General features: G+C 51.6%; 1 protein-coding gene across 5 annotated transcripts in view; it reads left to right on the forward strand.

Annotated features, from left to right (window-relative positions):
* The window catches only part of LOC149350375 (puratrophin-1-like), a 525363-nt gene that overhangs the window by 305667 nt on the left and 196668 nt on the right, over positions 1 to 23028 (forward strand). For 3 of the 5 annotated variants that reach the window (XM_089579386.1, XM_089579387.1, XM_089579389.1), the window contains one exon: positions 2358 to 2408. The exons of 1 other annotated variant lie outside the window; for it this stretch is intronic. In XM_089579386.1, the coding sequence (XP_089435512.1) occupies positions 2358 to 2408 (51 nt within the window). Of the gene's footprint in view, positions 1 to 2357; positions 2409 to 16801; positions 16988 to 23028 lie in introns of those variants that run through there. One more of the 5 variants, XM_089579390.1, reaches the window with a different exon arrangement.

A 23028-nucleotide genomic window follows, 5' to 3' on the forward strand; every position in this document is an offset into this window, starting at 1 on the left:
ACCGCCGCTTCGACATGGTTCAGTCGCTTTCTGGGCTCGTTCTCGATTCCGTGGCAAATGTTTCTCTCCAAAGCGTCTCCGTTTCCCAGGTCATCGTCCGGCAACCTTGTTGGCGGAAGGCATCGCTCCAGAGAATGCCCCGCGCACTGAGTGGGGAGAAGGGGGGGCGAAAGAGGGCTGTCTGCCTTGGCGCGTGGCCTCCCCGGCGCAATTCGCAGTCGCATGCAAGCGCTTATGCTCCCCTTACTGAGATGGCTGGCGGCGATAAGACGGCTGGCTCACTCTCCGTCCGCTTCCCTCGCCGCACGAATTGTTTCCTTCTGGATCCCGATTCGGACAATGCCGGGCGCGCGTAATTTATCCTGGATGTGGAGAGTGATTATTCGGCCGCGTCCTCCGCTGCGGCCTGCACCGCTTCAATCAGTCATTTCATCGGCCCGATAGAATCACTGCGCGCCGTCTAATTGGCCCAGAGGGGGCCAGTTCCACTGGGAACGCGCACGAGATGGCGCTATTAATAAGGGGCCGCTTACAGCGACCCGCTCGGAATTAATTGCGACTAACAGCCGCGCGCGGATCGGCTGCAAACGTCTCCTGCTGGCGCACTGTCGGCGACCAACACGAAACAAAGCGAAGCAGGGCTAAGCACCAGTTTAAACAAGACGGACGCCCCACAATCCCGTGATTTGTGTGCCCTATGGTTTCCTTCCGAAATGGTCTTGATGTCTTGCTCGGGGTGGAGCAGGAAAATTGATTTGCGCCGTTGCTTACGGCTAGGCTTGAATGGGCCCGGAGGTTCCGGCCTCTCTGCGAACAGACGCCCGGTTGGCGCTGCCCGAGGGCGCTTTCCATTTCGTCCGCGCTGGCTCCGCCATCTGAGTGCCTTGGAAACTCCGGAAGAGAAATGATGCGTCTTGGAAGTTCGCCTCCAGCTGCCAATTGATTTCGTCCATTGGAGGACCGCAAGTCTCGCGAATAAGGAGCTGAGCCGAATTTCGCGCGTTTTATGCTCACTCTGAATCTTTACTCTCGAGGGGAAAATTTTATGGCTTTGAAGTGCGTCGCAGCTGCTGAAGACTGTGAGAATACAAATTTGAGTCGCTTTGTTGATGTGCTTGCGGTGACGCAAAGTTTCTTCGTCTGTGCGCAATGATATCTATCGGCTATACCGTATTCCCCGAGTATTACCATTCTTGCCGTTTTTGCTTTGTTTCTGCTATTGTTGTTTGTGTTGTTTTAAAGTACCGCTAGCAATGTTTAGCTTCCGTTCATTCCCATCGCGTCTCATTATTCTTTTTTTTTTTGTACGCACGCACAGAAATTCACGATACTGATTTCCGTGTCAGATTACGCTTGGCTGACTGCGCGAGAACAGAGCCGCGGCCAGAACGTTGCAGTTGGCGAAAACAATGCTCGCTGCTGCCACAAACGGGGTCAACTCGAGGCGATTTTCTGTTGCTTGGGTGCCGGCACCCAAAACGAAGCCGCAAACGTGGGAACGAAATACAAGCGTAGGTTAGCCCGTTCGGAGGGCACTCCGCGAGGGCTGTCTCACAGCACTGAAGAACCAACCAAACTCCACCGGGAAAAAGACGTGCCGTTGCAGCCTCCTCGCCGTGAGGGCGTTGCGTGCAGCGTTGAACATTCTTCTGTTTCAAAGAACGGGGTCGATCAATGTATACGGAGCACGATTTCGTATTCTTAGCTTGAAAACTAGGACCTTCGTTTAGCGATCGGACAACGCACAGTATATGCAGAACGTCTACCGAATCGTTCACTTGACCGGTAATTGTCCCTCACTGTCTGTGTGTCTGCGTTCATCTGGCAACAGGTATTTAGTGCCGAGGCTGATAACGACAATTATCGGTCTAGCATTAATTAGGAAAGTATTTACAACTAGTAGTGCTGTTCATTGTGACTAGGACGGGCGGAAACTAGTTAGGGACGTGCCCGCCCTCGTACTATAGGGGCCGACATTCTGTGGCGCTGCAGTATAGAAGCTGCGAGCTTAAGCCGTTAGCCTCCTCTGTGCATGTATGACTGGCTTGCGAAAGTGAAAATAACATGCTTTTAGATGCCGTCATCTCGCCCTCGTAGCATCTACTGCAGCGCCACAGAAAGTTCTGCTCGCTTTCACATTCATTCGCCTGTGCCTGTGTGTACGGAACGATGCATAATTTTCGCTCGCAGTATCACTCAGCAGTAGACGCGGTTGGGTACTACGTATGTACTGCAACTTAGTTTATGCTGGAGCAAACTTCATGAAAGTGACATTAAGTCCTCTGAGCGAAGCCAATTTAAACTTCGTTTGCTGGTGTTTCAAGCCAACTAAGTGCTATTTCAATTTATCTTTGCAGGTGCGCCAGCTGAATGAAAAGCCGGCATGCTCACCTAGCTGCAGTGTGTTCGTAAGTACTTTTCCCCTCGGTTGGGAGAAATGTCTCAAGATATGGCCGCATCTTTTCTTCTTTTTTTCTTAGGCGGGGTATCTAAGGGAGGAGGCGAGGCCGAAAGTCGACGCGTGTTCGATCTGCGAGCGCTCTGCAGTCGCTCGCAGTGGCGCGGGGCGGCCAATTGGAGTCCGCCTGCAGTGCGCGCCGGCTCTTTGCATGCGCGAGGCGGGCACGCCTGCTGCTTTCGGCCTCGCTTCTTTCGCGCGGTTATCGGGGTCGCCGACGAGGGGACCTCCGGAACACCGAGTGGTGGATCGAAAGGACGAACATTCATCTTCCACAGTAAAGCCAGCGAGGGGAAAGCCAACGAAAAACAAAACGAAATGATGGTGCGTATCTCACAAAAGGGGCGGAACGAAGGAAGGCGAAGAAAGCAAGAAAAAATGGAAGGAGGAGGAGAGGACGCGCGGGGCCGGGCGGCTGGAAACAAGAAATGTGGGAGGCGACGCGCAAGATAGCTGTCCTCACTCGCGCGCGCGCGCTGTGTTTTGGCGGACATGATGGCAGGGTCATCCGCGGTCGGAACGTCCCCGTTTTCCCGGGGGCCGTGTTTCAATCAAAGTCTCCCCGGCGACGACATTGAACCTTGAGCGGGCGTGTTGATGGCAGAGGCTCTGGGAGCCCGCTGGCTTCGCGGCTCGGCGTGCCAGGGGTCGCCGCCGCATCGTGGGGCCCTCTTTCGCGCCTACGCCCCAATGCCAGCGCGCAGGATCGAGCCTCTGCAGTCTCCGGGCTCGCGGTTCATGAGCCTGCGCCGTTTGTGTGACGCGCGTCCGCAGCGGCAGGAATTTGCTCGGTACAAAACTGCCGCGCAACGGCCTAATATGATCACGTAAGCGAATGAGGCCCTTGTTATCATTCTGCATCGGAGGATATCCATCGTCTGATAATTAGCCTTCGGCGACAGAGAGGACGTTCTCAGTGGGATTCGCGGTCGCTCGCTGCTGTCGTTAACGCTAACCATCGCCCGAGCGATTGGTTGCGTGTTCCGACGGCCGACTCCCACGTCCCCGTTTCTAAAACACGCGCGTGCACGCAGCTCCATCCCTTCCGAGGGCGGTCATCTCTGCGCGAGTGTTTCGGGGACTCCGACAACGACCTCTTAGTTCGAAGGGCGTCGTTATGTGTTCCCCCGGGTGTGTCTGGCCACTATAACGGAAGTGCTGGCCTGCGCGCAGCTCTTCCTTACATTGTTCCGGTGCCCATCTGAAAGCTCGTTTGTGCGCTCGCGTAGCACCCGAGAACAACGGCGCCGGCTTCAAGCGACCGGCAAGGGCGGCGAGGGACGCTCATTGTTTGCTTTTGGTGCCGCGCGTCAGTTTTGCTGACAATACACTTTCGTGTTATGGTCTCGGGGCACGTCGCAAGCATTTCCGGATAGCCCCCTCCTTCGCGTGGATGGTGCCCGGAAAAAGCGGCTCTCTTTGACCACGAAGAGCTGTAACCCTTGGCCAATTGATTACTCGCTACACTGAACGCTCTTTTTCTTATTTAACTCCTGGGTGCGATTGCGGTAGCGACCTTTCGTTGTTCTAGTTGCGACATAAAATTTGGCTTACTGGTTGATTGTTAATCAAAGCACTGTCCGATAAGAACTCCAAAACGAAGCACAGGTGTCGCCACCACCAGCTGATTTCTAAAGCAAAATTGGCGCCTCGACGCCGATTTTTCTGCGCGCGGAACCCCGAGGCTATGCTGCAGGGCAATTTACTTCTTGTAATGGACGCCACGAGTTTGTATCGACTGGCGGGTAGATTTTGAAGGTCAGTTCTGTCGGCGACAAATGCGTCATTTCGTGCCATACAAACGTCGGCACATCGAGAAATAGACAAAGGATCCATTTCTGCTATGAACGATAATTTCGTGTAGTCAATCCCAGTGTCCCTTTAAGGAACCGGAGGTTTTTTTTTTGTTTGTTTTGTTTCAAATCTGTGTTGCGGATAATTCTCAACGCGAACAAAACAATCTGTTCGAGACGGCGAGTGAGAGAAACGTCATAAAAGCGCTGCTTTGGCGGTTTCGTTTGTCGAGAAAACATGCCGTTATATCTCGGGCTTCTACGTCCATCGCCTTCGCGTGTGGTCAGTGTAATCACTCTCTGGGCTCTATTGGCGTCCTCGTCGTTGGAATAACGCGTTGTCAATTCTTTGACTCAAACAAACAAAGGAAAGCGATGGGATTTGTGCACGTCATCGTGAAACTTTGAATTGCACCTGTGTTCCTTAGATTTATTCTTAATGAACTAATGTAGTGAGCAAGTTTGGTTTGTTTTCTGGCTTGCGTTTTCTTCGTTTTACCTGCCGTCTGAGCTCAATAAAGTTCATCGATTTCATGAACCTCGGTTCTTGTCGTCTTTTATAACTAGAAACGCGAAAAATACTTCGGAGGCCTCCTCTTGCGCGGGGCAAGACATCCACTTTATACTTCGCTGGCATACGATTACTAAGTGCGGTAAATTGAAGCATTTTATATAAAAGTTATAAGCACCCTCTTAGGTGTGCTGTGCGCGTGTAGCACGCAGTTTGAACTTTTGCTGTACCCGTTAAACTCTCTAACGTGGCTTTCAATGTGTCATTAAGTTGTGATTTATAGTGTTCTATATGCTCTTTTCCGCGCTGCGCTAGCCGGTGTATGAAAATAACAGCTCAAGCTGGAGGGTGAACTGTGGGTGAGGGGGGGGGGGGGGGGAATCCTACTGTATGAGTTATTTTCGACGCGCTACAACAGCTGCATTTTTCTGTTTTTCACCTTTTTTCTTCGTCAGGGCTTGAGAACTGATTTTTCACCTTTTTCCTTCGTCAGGGCTTGAGAACTGATGCAGCACGGCTTTTTTCTTCTTTTTTTTTCGCACCGTTGACTTGAGTCACGCAGGCTGCGTAATGTTGCGTGATTTATCGCACGGACAGCGTCAGGCTTGTCTAGCACGCCCGTGCTGTATAATCCGTCGCTCGGCTGCCAGAAGAGATTGCGAAAAATCTGTCGGTTGCTCATTCAGAGGTGTGTTGTTCCTGCGACTGTATGTACGTGGTCTGTGCGTCTACAATACTGCACTGGCGCAAAACCGTCGGCTGTGAAGTAAAATGGAGGAGCAAGATTAGACGCCGCTTTTTTTTTTAATTTTTGCGCCGCTACAAGTCAACCTGATGTACCCTGTGCACACGAGCGATCTGAGAATTCTAGTTCTGACTGCAGCCGACTGTTTCAGTCAGACAAAGCATAGAAGCTGACTGCAGCCGACTGCAGTCAGCTGCACTTAGAGCGGTCTGCAGACTGCGCTTGATTCTCATTCTCGGTGTCCGGAGCACATCCTGGATCCATCGTCTATACCAGGGGTTCTCAAACTTTTTTGCTTGGAGGAACCCCAAAAGCCTTCAGTAAGTTCCAGGGAACCCCCCCACCCCGCTTTTACTTACCAGCAATGTTGTCGAGTGCATTTTTGCAAAGAGAGAGTTGCAAAAGTTAAATGTTTATTGCACAGATTAATACAAATACTAATGTGACGGGTTGTACTGCTTCCCTTTTGAGAGCAAGTGAAAGCGTGGCTCAGTAGCACTCAGAGCCAGTCTCATATCAGCTGCCGGGTCAGGGCCGGTGAGGGTTCTCGCGGAACACAAGAAGACAGCCCGCGGAACCCCTGTGTTCCGCGGAACCCAGTTTGAGAACCCCTGGTCTATACGAAGCGGGTTTTATCCCAGAAGCTGCGCGTGCGTCAAGTTCATCCGCAAGCGATGGAGCAAAGTGTTCGCTTTGCAACCAAGAAATATCACACGCCTTTGAGGTTCTATGTAAAAATGAGCTCGGGGGTGATCGTACGTATAAGCGTGATAATAACTTTACGTCCAGTGAAGGAAGGACGTCCACCCCAGCGTACATAAGGGGCAGCAACTCCGTTGCCACGCCCTCATGCAGTTTCGCAGACGGCCGGAATCCGTTTGAGAAAATTGTTTCAAAGGTGAATGCACCGCTGATAGCACGACGTTCGTATGCCTTTTGGTAACGAAACGTAACAACCTTAACTTTATGCCAAATGCAGTGCTTGTAAAGTTGCCTTGATGTTACACAGACGACCCATTTGATCCATATTCAGGGGATATGTTGGTGGTGCTATGTGTAGTCCCGGAGATCTCATGTACACACCTACTGTAGACTGAAAACTTCTTGCAGAATGTCAAATTATGCCGCTACTGGACGGAGCTGTTCTTCTAGTGGGTCGAATTATGTGCGTTCAACAGAGCACTCGCCTTCACGTGTCTTTAGAAGACGGAAAACCCATGTTGAGTGTTTTATCTCTCCCTCCAGTAACAAATGCCCTCTCTATATCACATACAAGATAATCTTTTTTCTTCCGTTATTTGAGGAGACAGCTTCGCCGGCAGGCTGACGCGGAGGATCGAATTCAGTTAATCTCGAGCAACTCTCGCCATTGGTTTGTTGAGTATCTCCCGCGTCATAAATTGGCTTTACTCAGAAGCCACGCCACCACGTGAACAAAGGCTGGAAATATCATGAACTGCTATCATAATCAGCTCTTGGATGTCTCAGTATTTTAGCGTTTATGGGAAATACGCTGGTAATTTAGCGGCTCTAGGTCGCCTTTGCACACGTGACAGCCCCCACGTTATTGTTCATCAGTGAGCCGACGAGTGGAAACGGCGGAAATTTAGAGAGACTTAGCACAGCGGAGACGTACTGGCTACTAGCAGAGACGTAGACCGGATTACTGTATAACCTACTGTACAGGCGCATTGGTCCCACCCGGCCGCGCACCGGCCATTGTGCGTGCGCAGTAGGTCTTCCTTTGTATAACTTCACTATGCTATCTTTCTATTATGAGGCTACCTCTGCACGGAATTCCCATTAGTACCTCGTGTCAAAATTTGGCGCCAGTCGTATTTAAGGCACGCTCCTCTATGCCTTCGGACATAGAGGCACAATTGCTGGGCAAACGTCGAACTGTTCAAAAATGTGTGATGTGTTTTTTTTTTTTTCGCTTTTTACCTAATTGCCTTCACGTAGGGGTTGGACTTTTCCGGCCCTTATTTTCTGAAAATTCGGCGGACTTTTCTCGGTGTTTATTTCAGGATACAATTTTCATTTTTTTTTTCAGCAAATATTTCTGACACGGAATTGTCGGCATATTTCGGTAATATACGTGGCGTCCCTGTGCGATCAAAAGTCACGTAGAATTTATCTTAGCCGCTTTGTTAGTAGCACCAGTTGATTTGCCAGTAATTAACGCACGTACTACCGTATTTAAAGCACAGCTTACAGAACTAAATGCTTTCACTATAGAAAGAAGTAAATGTGGGAGTTAAGTGATCAGAAAGTCAGAAAAACTGAAATGAAAGAAATTTTAGAAGTGAATATACACTCGCCTAGCTTGGGCCAATGGAACGAGGCCTATCTGTCTAATCGCCTTATTTTCGCAATCGCTTTATCTTGATGTGGCCAATTCACGCGTATTTGCTACTTGTGACTAACTTCTCGCTGCTTCACTGAAGCAACGTACCTCACAAAAAACTGGAGGAGCCATTTAAGCTCCGCCTTAAAGGTATGACGCGATGAATTTAAGGGGTAATGCCCATAGTATATGCGTAATTGGTCATTCTCTACATTCACAGACCGCTGGGAGCCCCTATGCCACTCTTGGCGCAGCGGTGAAGCGATGCACCCCTGCCCTGGCAGGTGGCTGTTTTCAAACACAGCCACTGGTTGGACTTGAGACCGAGGTTTCTCTTCGCGAGCAACCTCTCGCGACAAGTCATTAATTTAACTGCCTCCTGCCACAGTGGGCTGTTTGTTCACAATCCGGTGGGCAGGCTAGTGCCTGTCACTGGGGGCTGGTTGTGATGACGTCACAAGCCTACGTGACCTAGGTGCCAGGTGGGCCGCCTGCTCCTCTGGAGAACTTCGCTCGCGCCGCCGACGGCGGGTTTTGCACTAAAGGAATCCTCAACGCTATCAAGTTAAAACAAAGCGGTTACTGGAGCTTAAATCCGGAAGGAGCCCGGGGGCCGCACATCACGTGATCCGCGGCATGACTAAACCTTTGCGGAAGCCAGGACACGACCCCTCTTCGTGACGCTTGTTCATGTTTTTACGTTGACGGTGGCGTGCTACGGTTACGAACCTTCCTTACATCCACTTCTGTTACTCGTGCGTAGTTAATTTTCTTCTGAGACTGACTGCAGTTCGTACTGAATACCCAACGAGCTGTTGCGTACATCTCAGTTATACTGACCGTTTGCAGCTGAAACCAAATTGCAAAAAGTGAATTTTCGGTGTGAACCGAGAAGTCCAAGCTCTATTGCACAGTATCCAATGGTTTTTCCGGCTTATTTCTGCGTGTTCCAGAAACTTTCTAGTTACGCCTTGGCTAAGGTTTCATGTGCTAACTGCTACATCAGGTTCGGCAGTTGGGTCGACTGTGCTGTTGGCACCGGCACGCCTCGTGCTTGTTCGGATGACCAAAAAATAAATCTCTGCGAAATGAGGATTTATAACACGGTGCTTGCGACGTCACGGGACGACTGGGAAGTCTTTCATCTCCGATCGAGGACCGTACTGTATAGTGGCAGGGCCCAACAGAAACTCACATTTAGGAGCAGAATCTATATTTAAAATTTTCCATTTGCTTCTTTTTGTTGCTGAAATCTATGTTCCTATGTAATATTCAAGAAACTTTTTATGTAAATGTCCCTTAGCATCAATATTCTGGTGTTGTTAGCCCCTTCAGCTGCAGAGGGAAAGCTTCAATGAATATTGCGCTTGTACACAGTATGGCTGCTTGTTTGTTGCATGGAGAAAGCTGACGCCGTCTAAGTTCATAACGCAGGCGAAGTTCATACTTATCCCTCATCCTTAATGACTGAGCACTGACTGCATATTAACAGTGGCGTAACCGTCAAAATTGTTCTTACCCGGCGTTTCTACTCATTCGAGAACCATGTGCGGCCTTCGTGACTGTGTACTTTGCACTTACGCGTAGTGTGGAACGTTTTTCCTTGCCGCGAGAAGAGAGAGGGCTCTGCGTCGATGAGCTGAGCCGCGTTGGAAAGGCACTTGATTCAAAGCTCGCTGTCTTAGTTAATCTGCGAGCAAAAAAATGGCTCGTGCCGGGCAGTACTGGCATGGATTGCCGTATGAAAGGTTCCTGTTCCACATTATAGGGCGAGCTCGCGCGTGGCGTTTTAGACTCCGCGTTAGCGAGACTTTCCCACTCTCTACGCCGGCGTCATCTTGCTCTTTGCTGTCCGCGCTTTTCGTTGCTGGAGGCAATATTTTGCACAATGCGTGGAAGCGCGAGAGCAGAAGAGAAACGAGCGTGGTGAACGTTACGTGACGCCCTGTGGGCGGACGCTTTCAGGGCGCCGCTGTCAGCTGGCTTCGGCGGGAAGGTCAGGCTGTCGTGCGGCGGCGATGCGATTTCGCCGGCGAGACACCTCGCGGCGGCAGAGACAGGTCGCACACCCGCGCCCCGAAACGTCACCCACGCCTGCGGGTCTCTCGGCAGCTGCGCTGGGCCTTTTGCTTTCGCGCGGGAAAATGGTCGCCGCCACTGCGAGCGGTGGCACGGCCGAGTGGGAAGAGGGCGCCCCTGCGCCACTGGGCGGGGCCGCCTTCGTCGGGTCGCCGCCGCCGCCCTCTAGCGGGCCGCGCTGCCACAACTGTTCCGTAACAGGTGGAAAAGGGGAAAAAAAAAGATGTAATAAAGAACGGCTTCCGTTTGTGCCCCAGCCGCACAAGTGAAGAAACAGACGGGGAAAATACTCTGTCCTCCTCCTTCCTCTCTTCCCCACCCCCTTTTCTGCTGTTTGCGCACGGTGCCTTTATAACTTGCTGCAAGTGCGTTAAAATTTGCTGTGCCAATTTTTGCGTACGTCCGCTGTAACGCCAAAGTAGCACTACAGTCAGCCAGTCACACCTGCTGCCTTGCGCCATGGAGCTCTTTGACCGCAGATGCCCTTGCGCCATAAAAATGCATCGTCACCATACAATTTCTGGCACTGGGGGCCGATCTTGTTCCACTACCTAACCTGTCAAGTGAACATTTGACCATGTTACTGGGAAAAAATGGTAATTTTGCAAAGACATGCGCCTTCGGAGGACATCTGCGTCTTTCTCGGCTCCACATTTAAGACTTCCATTAAAGGAAGTGTGCACTCTTGCTTCCACGAAGAACTGCCGTAACTCTTCTAGCTGCGCTCGGCTGCTGACACGAAAGACGCGGGTTCGATCCCGGCCGCGGCGGTCGCATTTCGATGGAGGCGAAATGTTAGAGGCACGTGCACTGTGCGATGTCAGTGCACGTTAATGAACCCCAGGTGGTCGAAATTACCCGCAGCCCTCCACTAGGGCGCCACACATAACTTGAGTCGCTTTGGGACGTTAAACCCCATGAAACTCAACCAAAGGCTCCAGCTTTAACCGCTGTTCACTTCTAAAGGATCGCCGCACTGGGCGCTGCACTCTAGCCCAGCTTTATTTCGGTACTCAAGAGTTCGAGTCGTCTCGCACATAGTTTCGAGCTGAGCACAACTGCAATGCGCTGGCTCATTAGCCGAATCCCATCAGTCGCTCGCCGCCATGCGTTGCGGAGTGCGAAACCGCGCCAAGCGAATCCGCTGCGAAGCGGGTGCGCTCTTTTTTTCCCGCAGCCGCGCCACGTGGGGGGCGCGGAAGAAGCGAGCGAAACGAAGTAACCTCGCTAGCCAGTCATGCCGAACGCAGCCAACACTGAACAGCTCCCGCTGAATTCCTGTGGTGCGTTCTCCTTTAAACCAAACTGGTTACCCAACGGCCCCCGAATGTGGTTGTTTTCGATGTCTTGCGGAGATCTGCGTATCGTAATCGGTTGTGTACTGAAAGCAAGGACTTCCTCTCGTAAAACCGGGTTTATTTATTTTTACTACCGGAGTTTGGTGTAGCCATGCGCGTCTAGTATATGTCGTCTCTCTATTCTTTCTCTTTCTGAGGGTACGGGTAGGGGAATGAGAGGCTCTTTCTTTTAAAGGCACACCCGGCGCGCTAGGTGGGAGGAGAGCCTGCCTTGAGTAACCGCCGCTCATTCTGATCGGTGGGCACATGTTGCGCACATGGGCCCATACATGCATTGGGGCGCGAAAGTGTCCGCCAATTATCGCCAGCACCAGCAGAAGGAAACGGAGAGAAAGGCGGTCACGGCGGCCGCTTATCTCCGAGCGGGAGATGGGTCGGGCGCGGGCACGGCACCGTGGTCGGCGCTGCGCGCGAAACCGCCGCGCGTAAACATGCCTTATTACGAGTCGGCGCGGCAGCGCCAGCAAAACACACAAAGCGAAGCCTTTCCGCGGCTCTTACGGTTTATTTAAGGCACCGCTTAGAGGAGCCTCGTAAATCAGGCGGGCTTTCATCGAGCTTGCAAGTGACACACATTGATACGCGGCCGAGATATTGAGCGGCCCATCATTTTAATGGCGGCGTGTTCACCCGAAATCCGCGAGAAGTGGCGATCCTCCGCTCGCGGCCAAGTTCCTCGTACGCGGCGGCGCTGGTGTTGTCTTCCTGGCTGATTCAGCGTGTTCGCCGGGGCCGGTTATCCCAGAGTGGTCCCGGCCGGCGGCCCCTTTGGTCCAAACGAAATCGCCGCTAATTTGGAGCGAGTCGTTTATCGGCTAACGTGACCCCATCTCTTACTGCTCTGCAGAGTGCCTCGTATCGCGCGGCGGGGGCAGCGCCGCGGACCCGAGTAGGAAGCCCCTGAACCACGGGGGGCTTCAATATTTCTTCCCTCATCCGTCTATTTATCAGCGTATAGCGCCCGAAAGGAAAAGCGTAAATCCGGGACCCCGACGCAGCAGAGAAAAAAAAAAAAGTTCCACTCGTGCGCACTGCATCTATATAGGTCCAAGGACGTGTCCACAGCGAGCTTTCGTGCGTGCGACCGCGCACTCGGGAGTTCCGGGCACTCGACTTTCGGGGCTGTGCAGCGACCAGTGCGTGCCGTCACACTCGCTGGCGCTCCATACACTTGCATATCCCGCGGAAGAGAGTGGCGCCTTCTGAGGGCCTTCATTTTCAGCCAGCGCTCGGGGCGGACAGTAAACCGTGACGCAGTGAGTGCCTTCGTGCTGCCGTCGAGTCTCTCGCGACGTAAGCTGTTTCTTCCCGCTGGTGGTATCCCCCCCCCCCCCCCCCCCAAAAAAAAAAAAAGTTTCCTTCTTGTTACAACTGCCCGTCGTTAACGTTATAACTATACTGTGCACTGTGTAGTTTATTATTACGTAATACGTCACATCTAAGCCGCTTCCTCCTTCAGCACGTAGAGCCACAAGCACTTACGGTTCGTGTCTTTCAGGGAATTTGGTCACGCAATTAAATCTTCCTCTCAGTTCTGAGGTGAAGCCCTTTTTGCAAAACGCTAAAACCTTTACCGTTTCAAGCTTTCTCCATACAGACTCCTCCTGAAAGCGGTGCATCCGGAGTTAGAAATACAGTGTTTCTCAGCTGCTTGTACAAGTAAACATCGCCTCAAATGTTTGTCGGTCCAAGAAAGTTTCTTCGTGGCGGTACAGAGAGGGGGAGAAGACGAAAATGAAGGAAAGAGAGACAGAACGCACCTGAGGTGCGTCTTGGCATCCACCGTATCCTGTTAGCCTCCTCCCCCGGCGGCCAGCAGGCGCCTGCCGAACGAAACGCAGCACGTGCACGGGCCGCGCACTTCTCGCCGCTGCAAGACAATCATATTGCGCCTGCTCTGCGGTTTGTTGACGAGCACGCGATGAAGGGGACCACACCTAGCTGCACTCTCGTTTTTCATCTGTTGTTCTTCTTTCTTCGGCCTGCTCGCCTTGTTCTCCCGCGGGCAGGCCCGCACACCGAGCGAAGGATGCCGGGGGATGATCGAAACGAGGGAACGTGCTGCGATACCGGCCGGCGTGCGTACGCTTCCCCGCGGCACGCTGGCGCACCGGGAGAATGCACGCTCCGTGCCGGGGCGCGTGAGCCGCCGCTCTCCGCTTGGGACACCTAATTTAGGGCCTGAACGATCACCCGATTCAGTCGATTTGGCGGCGTGCCCAAAGGTTAAAAAAGGCCGAGCGAGGCCCTCTCGCTGCGCGCAACGATATTACGGCGCCCCGCGCTCCCCGGTGCAGCTGCGTATCATTCTCAAGCGCGGCGAACGCAATAAAGCTCCGTGATTGTGAGTGCACACGCGTTTCTCTCTCTTTCTCCCCGCCGCTCCGTTTCCCTCGCAGTGCGGTTTGGCGTGGCTGCACCGTTGGATTAACAAAGATGCGCGAAGGATGTATTTTCGATGCCTGCTTCAAAACTATTGGCGCCTTGCGAGTCAGTGAGCACGCTTAATACATTCTGCTTCGCTTTTTTTTTTTCTTCTATGTGCATGGGATAGCCTGAAGAGTTGCGGCAACACTTTTTGAATGCCTAATAAGTTTACAGCGTATCGCGCAAGTTGTTTGCCTTTCTTCGTTCCAGTTGTAAACACGCCACGCCCTGAGGCAACGAACGAACGTGTCGATCTCTCGCCGTTACACGCGTCACTGGAGAACGCCTTGCCGTGAAAGCACCGGGCAGCTTCTTGGTTTTGTACCGGTGTTTGAGTTAAGCTTTTGTTGCCGTTGTTGTACAGCAGGCGCATTTGCTTTTCGGGCCTTACTCACATGTTTGCAGATGCATTGTAGTAAATGTGACGTACGTTCTTCGTCACCCCTGTGTAGAACGATCGAGCAGCGCGCATTAAAAAAACTGAAATTAGAAAGCAGTCCATGGCTTCCTGGGAAAGTCCTCGTACCCGTGCTGTTTACAGACAGGTCTATGTGGCTCTACTTGCGCACAGGCATTCCCCTTTAGGCTATAAACGGCGGCGACGAGGTGTAGATTTTTATAGAGGGAGGTGCACCACTCTAGCGCTCTACACAAGGCTGACACGCGCTACAGAAAGAGCTCCAGTTGTCAAACGCAGTCGAGGGTATGAAGATTCGGCGAAACTTTAACGCAGCGCACGGGAAAGCCAGAGCAGTGGCGTGCTCTATATAGCCTGCATGAATTTTTCTAGCCCGGCATTTTGCGGATATGGTATAAGCCCTGTAATATGCCCGTCAGTTTTGTACGCACAGAAAGGTATACGTTTACCGGCAAAAGGCGAAGAAATAGCGCTGGATCAGGCGCAGGGGTACCTTCTAGACAACTCTGAAGCAATCGGATGGCACGAATATTTCGCGTAGCCGCTCGAAGTCGTAATGAGTGGACCCGGTTCAGACGGTTCAACGGTTCCTGCTCTGCCTCGAACAGGACCTGAATCTCTTGTGCCTTTGCGGTGACCTTGAAACGATAACTGCCGCTATCTGTTCTCCCCTCGCGATAAGATTAAAGAGCAATCAGCTGTGCTGGATGAGTTCAATGTTCTGAAGTCGATAACAGTGCGCAGTGGGACGCGATAACCATTTCTGCAAACAACAAGCTGATTAAGCAGAAGCATGAAGATAAACCGAGGCAATTCCACAAGTGCTCGGATGTTTACCTGCTACAGCTACTCATTAGTCGTATCTTCGGATCTTTGGTGCTAGCGTGGGACACTCTGTCAAGAAAGCCGACCCTCAGCATAACTGGAGTATTATAGGCCAACGCACACGAGGACTAGTTTCTCAGTAATGCCACTCCATTATCGCTTGAGAGAGATTCCGTCAGTGTATACCACATACCGTTGTGGACTCGTGGACTGAGGGAGTTGTATACCTGATCGGCATTGCAATTTACTCTAAATATATTAGGGCCAACTGTTCCTGAGTAAAATTCAATGAAAAGAAAAATGGGCTGCTGTTGTTTATTGAAATAATTCTGGCTTATTTTACTGACGTCCATTTTACTGCCCTCTTATGTGCTGCTTTGTAGTGAAGTCCTCGTCGGCTACCGAGGTGTGCTGATAGCCATTGGTTTTCTGTATCCCAGGTGCGGCACATTTGCGCAAACAGCGTCCGGATATGAAGTTTTGTGGTGAGAAATTTGTAATTGTGAGAACAGTTTGAGCGCTATTTTTCTGTACGTAGCCACCCCGCCGCGGTGGCTCAGTGGTTACGGTGCTCGGCTGCTGACCCGAAAGGTGCGGGTTCGATCCCGGCCGCGGCGGTCGAATTTCGGTTCAGGTGAAATTCTGGAGGCCCGTGTGCTGTGCGATGTCAGTGCACGTTAAAGAACCCCAGGTGGTCGAAATTTCCGGAGCCCTTCACTACGGCGTCCCTCATAGCCTGAGTTGCTTCGGGACGTTAAACCCCCATAAAGCAAACCAAACCAAACCAAACCATCTGTACGTAGCCATTTAACATTAGCTTGAGCTACTGCAAGATGCGACGGTCGCACTGGAGGCTTGTTTATCGCTAATCGCTACAATTACATGCGTCCGGTGGCTGAGACGCCCATTCCATTTGTTGGGCTGCTTGCGTTGTTACGATATAGGGGAAATCTATGCTGTGAATGCACGTGGGCAGTATATTGCAAATATTCGTATTCTCCATCATAACCGAAAGATAGACTTGTCACCTGAGCACATGCACATAGTGGAGTAAATGCGGCAGTCACTCGCATATACAAGCTATTTTGTCATGTGCTGCCAGGCTGATTTATGAAATGTACACTGTCTGATGCGCATAATACAGAGACGGAACAAAGTGAATTGCAGGTGTCGGCAGCGAAGAATCTGCTTGATCCGTGTACAAGAAGGCGCCTGTTTTTGATGCAACAGTTAACCATAGATGATTTTCCTTTTTTCACTCTCGTGTAAACCAGCGACAGCACGGTGATCGCTGCTGTCTAGATTCGATTTCCAGACCTTTCCAAAGGCGGCGCCCGACGTGTAGTCCCTGCGGCGCTTCGTTGTTCCTCCACAGCCATTTTGACTCCCCGCGGAGTCCCCACGGGAGGAGGGAAGCCCGCCAAGTGCTCCGCATCTGGCGGTTCGTCCGCGGGGCTGCGCCCGACCGCGTGTCCACAACCGTCTGGCGGCAGATTGCGCGCCTCGCCCCCTACCACCACCACGGCTGCGAACACCTCTAGCGCGTCGTCGGCCCCGGCGAAGACCTGAACGGAAACTCTTTTTCGTGGCAGCTGGAATCTGCGCTCCTCCTCCTCTCCGCTGCGGGGCCTCTCTCTCCACGCGACATCCGGTCGCCTTCCCTTTCTGCAGGCCGCCAGAGCGGCGCTGCAGCCACCGCCGTGTTTCTCCTTCCCTCAGTACCAGTTTGCTGGCCGCCGTGCGGGACCTCCAGTGGGACGTCCTGCCCAATGCTGCCCTGCCGCCGTGTGGATACGATCCTTGCGCCGCGTGCTCCGCTGCTGCTGGGCCAGCCTCTTGACGTGCGTGCCATGAGCCGCCGTGTGGGACTGCTGCGGGCTCCGCGCCGCTCTGCTCGCGAGTGAGGCACTCCCCCGTGCGGTGTTGTGCTAGCACGCCGGCGACCTCCGGCTCTGGATTTTCGCTCCTTGTGACGAGCTTCTCGGGTGGCGTTGCGCGGGACGTATCGGTCGCTCTTCGGCGTGAGGTGAGTTTCATGACTGGGCAAGGTGCCGACCCCCCCACCCGTATCTCTTCTTTCCCGGATTTTTTCTCGTTTTGTGCTCAAGGGAGCCGATGAACGGAGTTGCTCTGGCACGGTGTCTGAGAAACACGCGCCAGGGCAGCGCCATTGTTTACATTTTGCACTGCTCATTCTGTGTGGCTGTAGATACGCTTGACAGTTCGACCCTACGGCTACAAACGTCATGGACGTGTTATCGCCCTGTGTGAAGCACCGTCGCGTTACCATTTTAAAGCTGTTCAGTAAATCTGGGGTCTTCATATCTCAAGGTGAAATATTATATCAGGCAAGGGAACGTTCTCAGTACCTGAGCGCAGTCAATGCGGCTACGGAGGAAAGCCACACAGCTCCAGTCTTCGCAGCCCTCTGCTGCCCGGTCCTTGCTTGCTTGTACCGTATGCAAACATTTTCATTCGGGGTTACAGAACCGATCCACAACAGCTTGCGCCATACTAAACCAGAAAAAAAAATAGAGGTGGAAAATAGTACTGAATGATGGGGCGAAAGGGGAAATAAGCACTTCGGCTGGTTCCACGGCATTTGGCTTATATTTACGGTACTGATATATTTGATGGCTAGGTCTTTGTTCTTTGTGTGCGTATTTGTACGTTCGGTCAGCGCTTGGTTTACATGTAATCTTGAGTGAAATGTATTAATATAAAATTGGCCTTTTTTTGTAGTCCGCTCAGTTTTTCTGACATTGGGGACATTCGTGTGTTTACTAAGAAAAGACGCTGGCTGGTACTTGAGAGATATTTATTTGACCAGAGCTTCCGTGTCTGTCCCGGTTAAATTTAAAGTGTTTTGGTGCAATGATGGAGTTATTTCGACCCTTCATGCGTGCAGACTGGGCTGCTCGAGTCCCTGCGACAGTTTAGAATATATATATATATATATATATATATATATATATATATATATATATATATATATATATATATATTGGGTGTAAGTGAGCTTTCCACTGAATAGCCCGCAAAGATAAATAGAAGCATAGTTTGCGTCGGCGGAGCGATGACAAAGAAAGGGATGAACAGAGAGACGTGGGCGAAGCAGCAACACACCGTGAAGTATGAACCTACTAGCACTCAATTAACCATCCTTTCAACTGGACGGCACTTTTGATCATTATTTCGGTTAAGAAAGAAGGCAGTTCCTTTCAGAACGTTGGGTGAAACGCCAGTCAGTGATAGACTGGACAAACCTTGTTCGCTGTGTGTCGGTACTGTCAATGCGAAGACAGCCGTGCTTTGGCGAAGAGGAGTGACCGTGCCCCCACGTCTTGGATGTTTTGACGCGCTACTGACGGAACGGTGCGCCTGTGGCAGGGACGCAGTAACTGGGGTGGGGGGTGTCAGCCCGTGTAAATGGGCGTTAACATTTAAAAAAAAGTGTGAATAGGACAGGAAGTGGGGGAGCTGAGGTCCCCCATAAGAATACCTGGGGGGAAGATGGGTGCTCTGACCCCTTAGCCAGCCCGGTCCCTAGACAGTGATCATAAGCTTGCTTTGTCTGTTTGTGTTGCTGTGACAGTTTTTGTGTTCATCGCATGGCTGGTGGTTGTCTGCACAGCCGCTCAGGTCAATCCAAACAGAGTGAACTCATGTGGGGTAGAAAGAAATTGCCAAGCTGCAGGTAGTCCGAATCACTTAAGGTGTTTTCAGAACCGTACTTTAACAAGTAAGACACTTCATTCTCGCATCCAGCCACAATGAATTTACTTCGCATTTGCAGTTCCAATTTTTTCATACGTGAAACAATCCACCGGTTGTGAGACGCGTTGTGGGGTGTGCGACTAAAGCGGGAACTCTCTAGCTTCCTACGAGAGTCTCTAAAATTTGTCGCGACAGAAATGCGGCGTCCCCGGTCGAGAATGGAAGCAACGGCCTCGAGAATGCTCCAGCCTCCGCTCGCTCCACCGTGGCGTGTCTTTTAATAATGCTCGGATGATGGTAGGACTGGCTGCAAGTTTAGCATAACGCAGTATAGACACAAAAATTTGCGTACTCTATTTTTGTTTTCGAATGATGCGTAAGATATTAATATATTGGAATCGCCACATGAAATTCGCCTGCGCTCAGAATATAACTTATAACTAAATTTATTCTTCCGTGTAGTTTCGGTTTCAGCAATCGAAAGACGGTTGCGACATTACGAGTGAGCACCAGATCACGTAACAAAGGCTTTATGTTCGAATGAATTAAAACTACAAAGCAGTGTTTATATCTGTTGCTGTATGCCGCACGTGATATCGCAACCATCTAGCAACTTCAAACTGAAACTATAAAGGGGAAAAAATCAATTATGAATTATTTATTGAGTGCTGACGAATTCCTCGTGGTGATCCATGTTTACTAACGTCGTGCTCATAATTCCAGAGGAAGATCGCACTCCGAGAAATTTGGTGCTTCCACTCCTTTAATGCTTTGGCAATCGAAATGAATGTACAAATATTGCTAAAATTTAGTTTCGGTGCCGATTTTGGTTGTGTTCTAAGACATTAGTGTGCTCAGTTTGACCACATCTTTTCTACTGTGGACGCGAATTTCCGCGATATGTAGGTGCACGCGCAAGAAAGATCGGCCATTCACCCGTACAGCCTGATCATATTTAAGGAGTTTCATGCTGAGTTTCCACATTGTCCCGCATTCCATGTTTCCTTGGTTCTGGGGCAGTGTTGTCAGGACAAAACCCACGGTACCTATGCGATGCGTTGGATATGCGCTCTGAACACAAGTACGCCTAAATTGGAGTGAAGAGGGAGTAAAGTGTACTGTATATAATAACCACAATAAAGTATAGTAAAATAATAAAAAGAACTGTAGATAATAAACATGACTCGGGGTCGGCTTGTCTTCGTACATGACCCATCATGCGGCCAAGTGAGCCGTATGTTCCATCAGTTATAGATAAGGTGCAGCGATATAATGGATATAATGAGTCTATAATAATAGGTGGAACTGTATATATATAAAAAGAAATGCTAGTATAACAGCTGGCCTACCGCACTGCCTGCTGCCGACGGTCATTAAGAACTTGAGACCTTTTAGACCGTTTAGTGCTAGGCGCAATGGGAAACGATCAGGCTGACTGATGTATTGCAGTTTTATTGTCACTTGAGCGTACATCCTTTCAAATCGCCATCCCTCTATTCTCGTCCTGGCAACGGAAAAGCAGTGCTGCGCATTACTATCACTCTGCGCTTTCGTTAATCTGGCTTGCGTCATTTCTGTACAACCCTGTTAAAGCCATAACCCATGCTGCGTTTTACTGGTAATTTACTCCAGTCCACGCGCGCGGCAAAGCTGAAGGTCGAACGTGCTCGCCACTGCGAAAGACTGTTTCGCAGTGGACGCGAGACAACGCCGAGGTAAGGTAGCATTTGGCGCCACTTGCATTGTTTCAGGGGGTGGCTGTAGCCGCTGAGCTCCGTATAAAACTGTGCGGTGTTTAAATTCTGATTTCAACTTCCGCCCTTACGTCTGGGATGCTGTTAGTAAAGACCTTCAGCAGGCCGCGCACGCGCAGTGCTATGGGTGCATGGGGCCAAGCGAAGCACTGTGCATGAGCAGCCAGTTAACCGTTATGCATCTCCGCTGCGCTTTTTAAAAGCCTTTAGTGTCTGCCCGGCGGGCAAAACACGTGCCTCAGCGGAAAATGATGACAATGCTCCAACTTGATTTGTCGCCTTCGTTCTGTATTTCATATTGTTGTTGCCCGTCCGCACACACAGACACGAGCATCATAATCCGTCCTCTGGGTGGTGTCCTCTCTTCGCTTCCCTGTAGCCGCAATCTCTATGGCCATGTGAGGCAACTGGATAGGTTTTAGAATTCGACGAGCTTAAAGGGATCGAAGGTGTGATTGATACCTGCATGTAAAGCATCCATAGTCTTTGAAATGGTTACGTAATCCTCAAAACCGCGAGGGATTTCGGGCTTCTCCGCAGCGCTGGGTGTGGGCCATCCGCGGGCCGTACATTTTCAAAGCAAAACCACTTGCTTTAAAGAAGAAAACCCAAGTCCTCGATGGCAGCATCGACGGCGCATTGCACGGTGTGGTCGAAGGCAGCGAAATGTGAACCTTACGGTTCAACTTTCTTTTAAGTAGTCGCACAGAGAACGGTCAGTCATGTAAGATGGCGATGCTTCGTTTCTCCTTCTCGGAGAGTCAACTGTTTCATACCCACCTTTCCTCTAATTTGGCAGAAATTTGTCCGCGGAGCCTTTGGGGAGTGCAACCTCTTCGTTTCGCAGCTCTGCTCGCCCGCAAGCAGGCTCACTCCGTCGTGCTATGGCATTGACGAGTATATACTGCGCCTGTTCGCAGCTCGATTTCCGCGCGCTTTGTTAAGAGATTGCGTTGCTCGCGCTTTCACGGGTAGCGCGCACACGTTGCCTTATGGACGTATTTCGCTTCCTCGGCGAGATTTGAGTGTAGAAAGAAAACAGAAACCAAGGAAAAACGGAAGTAAAGCAATCGCGCCTGCAGCATCCGGTCTCCTCTGCGCGCTGCGATGGCTGGCGCTGCATGCAGCAGCTAGTGTTGGCTCGGCCCGTGCACGCCCTGGCAGCAGCGGCGCGGAGGAGACGGCGGCGGCTGCAAAGTCCGGTCGATGGCCCGCTCCAACTGCGCCCGTAGCAGTAGCCGAGGTTGTTGTCCTAGAACTGTGTGCTGTTCCGGGTGAATGCCTATTACAAGGCGCCTTTAAAAAGTTGTCTTCTCCGCGCAGAGCGCGTGATTACGGACTGAATCGTTCCCTTTCCGCTCTCGCCGCATCGTTTATCGACGGACGACCACGTCTCGCGGAGTGGAATCGCGCTCCTTGTGCGTGATGCGAAGGGAGAGGAGGCGGCGGTGAGAAAGAGCGCGCGCACACGCAACATCTCCGCGGGACGGGCCTTTGACAGATTTGTTGCCGCGCGCGCCTCGAAGTGCGCGTATGTTGTGCGAGTGCAACAAGCTGCTCGTAGGCATTTTATTCCCTTACGAACGCGTTGCGTCAGCTAGAGAACATGCTTGCCTTTGCGCTTTCGCCGCAGATACTTCACAGGGAATGCAGGTTGGCCAGTTTGCACCCCTCAGTAAAAGCTTCTCGGTTTTCAAAGTTCGATCCTGTCGACTGCGCCAACCAAATCAGGTTCCTTCGGCTTCTCATTTCTTTCTTCTCTTCCTCCCGGCTAAGCCGGTCCGTATCACTAAGAACTGAATGCAAAATTTATTTACACCTATTCACAACATGGTTTTCATGGTGCGGCCTCTGGTCGCGGCACTCAACCAGAGTGCGCCGAGATCTAGGAACACAGCTTCCAAGTAGCATGTCTGACTGCGGTTCGTCCTCAGGAGACCATATTTGTCGGTGCTCCAACGTTGAAGCCCTTGTGGGGCCTTCCTTCTTTTCCTGTTCTCGTAAGTTTATAGCTCCATAGAGACTTGAAAGTAATGGCATTCCTACCACTGTTCCGGCGTTCGTTCCTTGTGTAAGTTTTCATCCTATAGTGGCGTGACAGCGTACGTTTTGGTAGTTTTCGACGCACAATGTCACGATTATTGTTTCCGCTTTAAAAAGGTGCATCTTCTGGCCAGCGCTGCTTCTACTGCAGAAGAGTGAATAGAGGCGTTTTAGCGGCAGGCCAGCTACGAGGAGAGGTCCCCCGAGCGTGAGCTTCTGAAAGTGATGTGCGGCCGCGGTTCCAGCTTGGAAGAGCCAAGTGGCAGGCCGGCGGAGGATGGACGGGTTGCTGGCGGCAGCGGCGGGGGGCAAAGGAGGGGGGGGGAGATAACAGGTCGGCGCGAGGGGGCCTTGCCTAAGATCATCAGCGAAGCATCTGGGCTGGCACAGGTATGCGGGCCCGGGCGGCCCACACACTCGCGCGCGCGGCCGCTTTTGTGTATTTGTGCGCGGGGCCGCGGCGTCTCTCTGGGAGTCGCGAGGGGCGCCCAGGGGGAGTGGCCGCGCCGAGGGCCACGCTGGAACCGGTAGGGAAAGTGATCACGAGTTGCCC

The sequence above is a fragment of the Amblyomma mixtum genome, chromosome 3, assembly GCF_055824585.1.
Source record: "Amblyomma mixtum isolate Tamu chromosome 3, ASM5582458v1, whole genome shotgun sequence".
NCBI classification, from domain to species: domain Eukaryota; kingdom Metazoa; phylum Arthropoda; class Arachnida; order Ixodida; family Ixodidae; genus Amblyomma; species Amblyomma mixtum.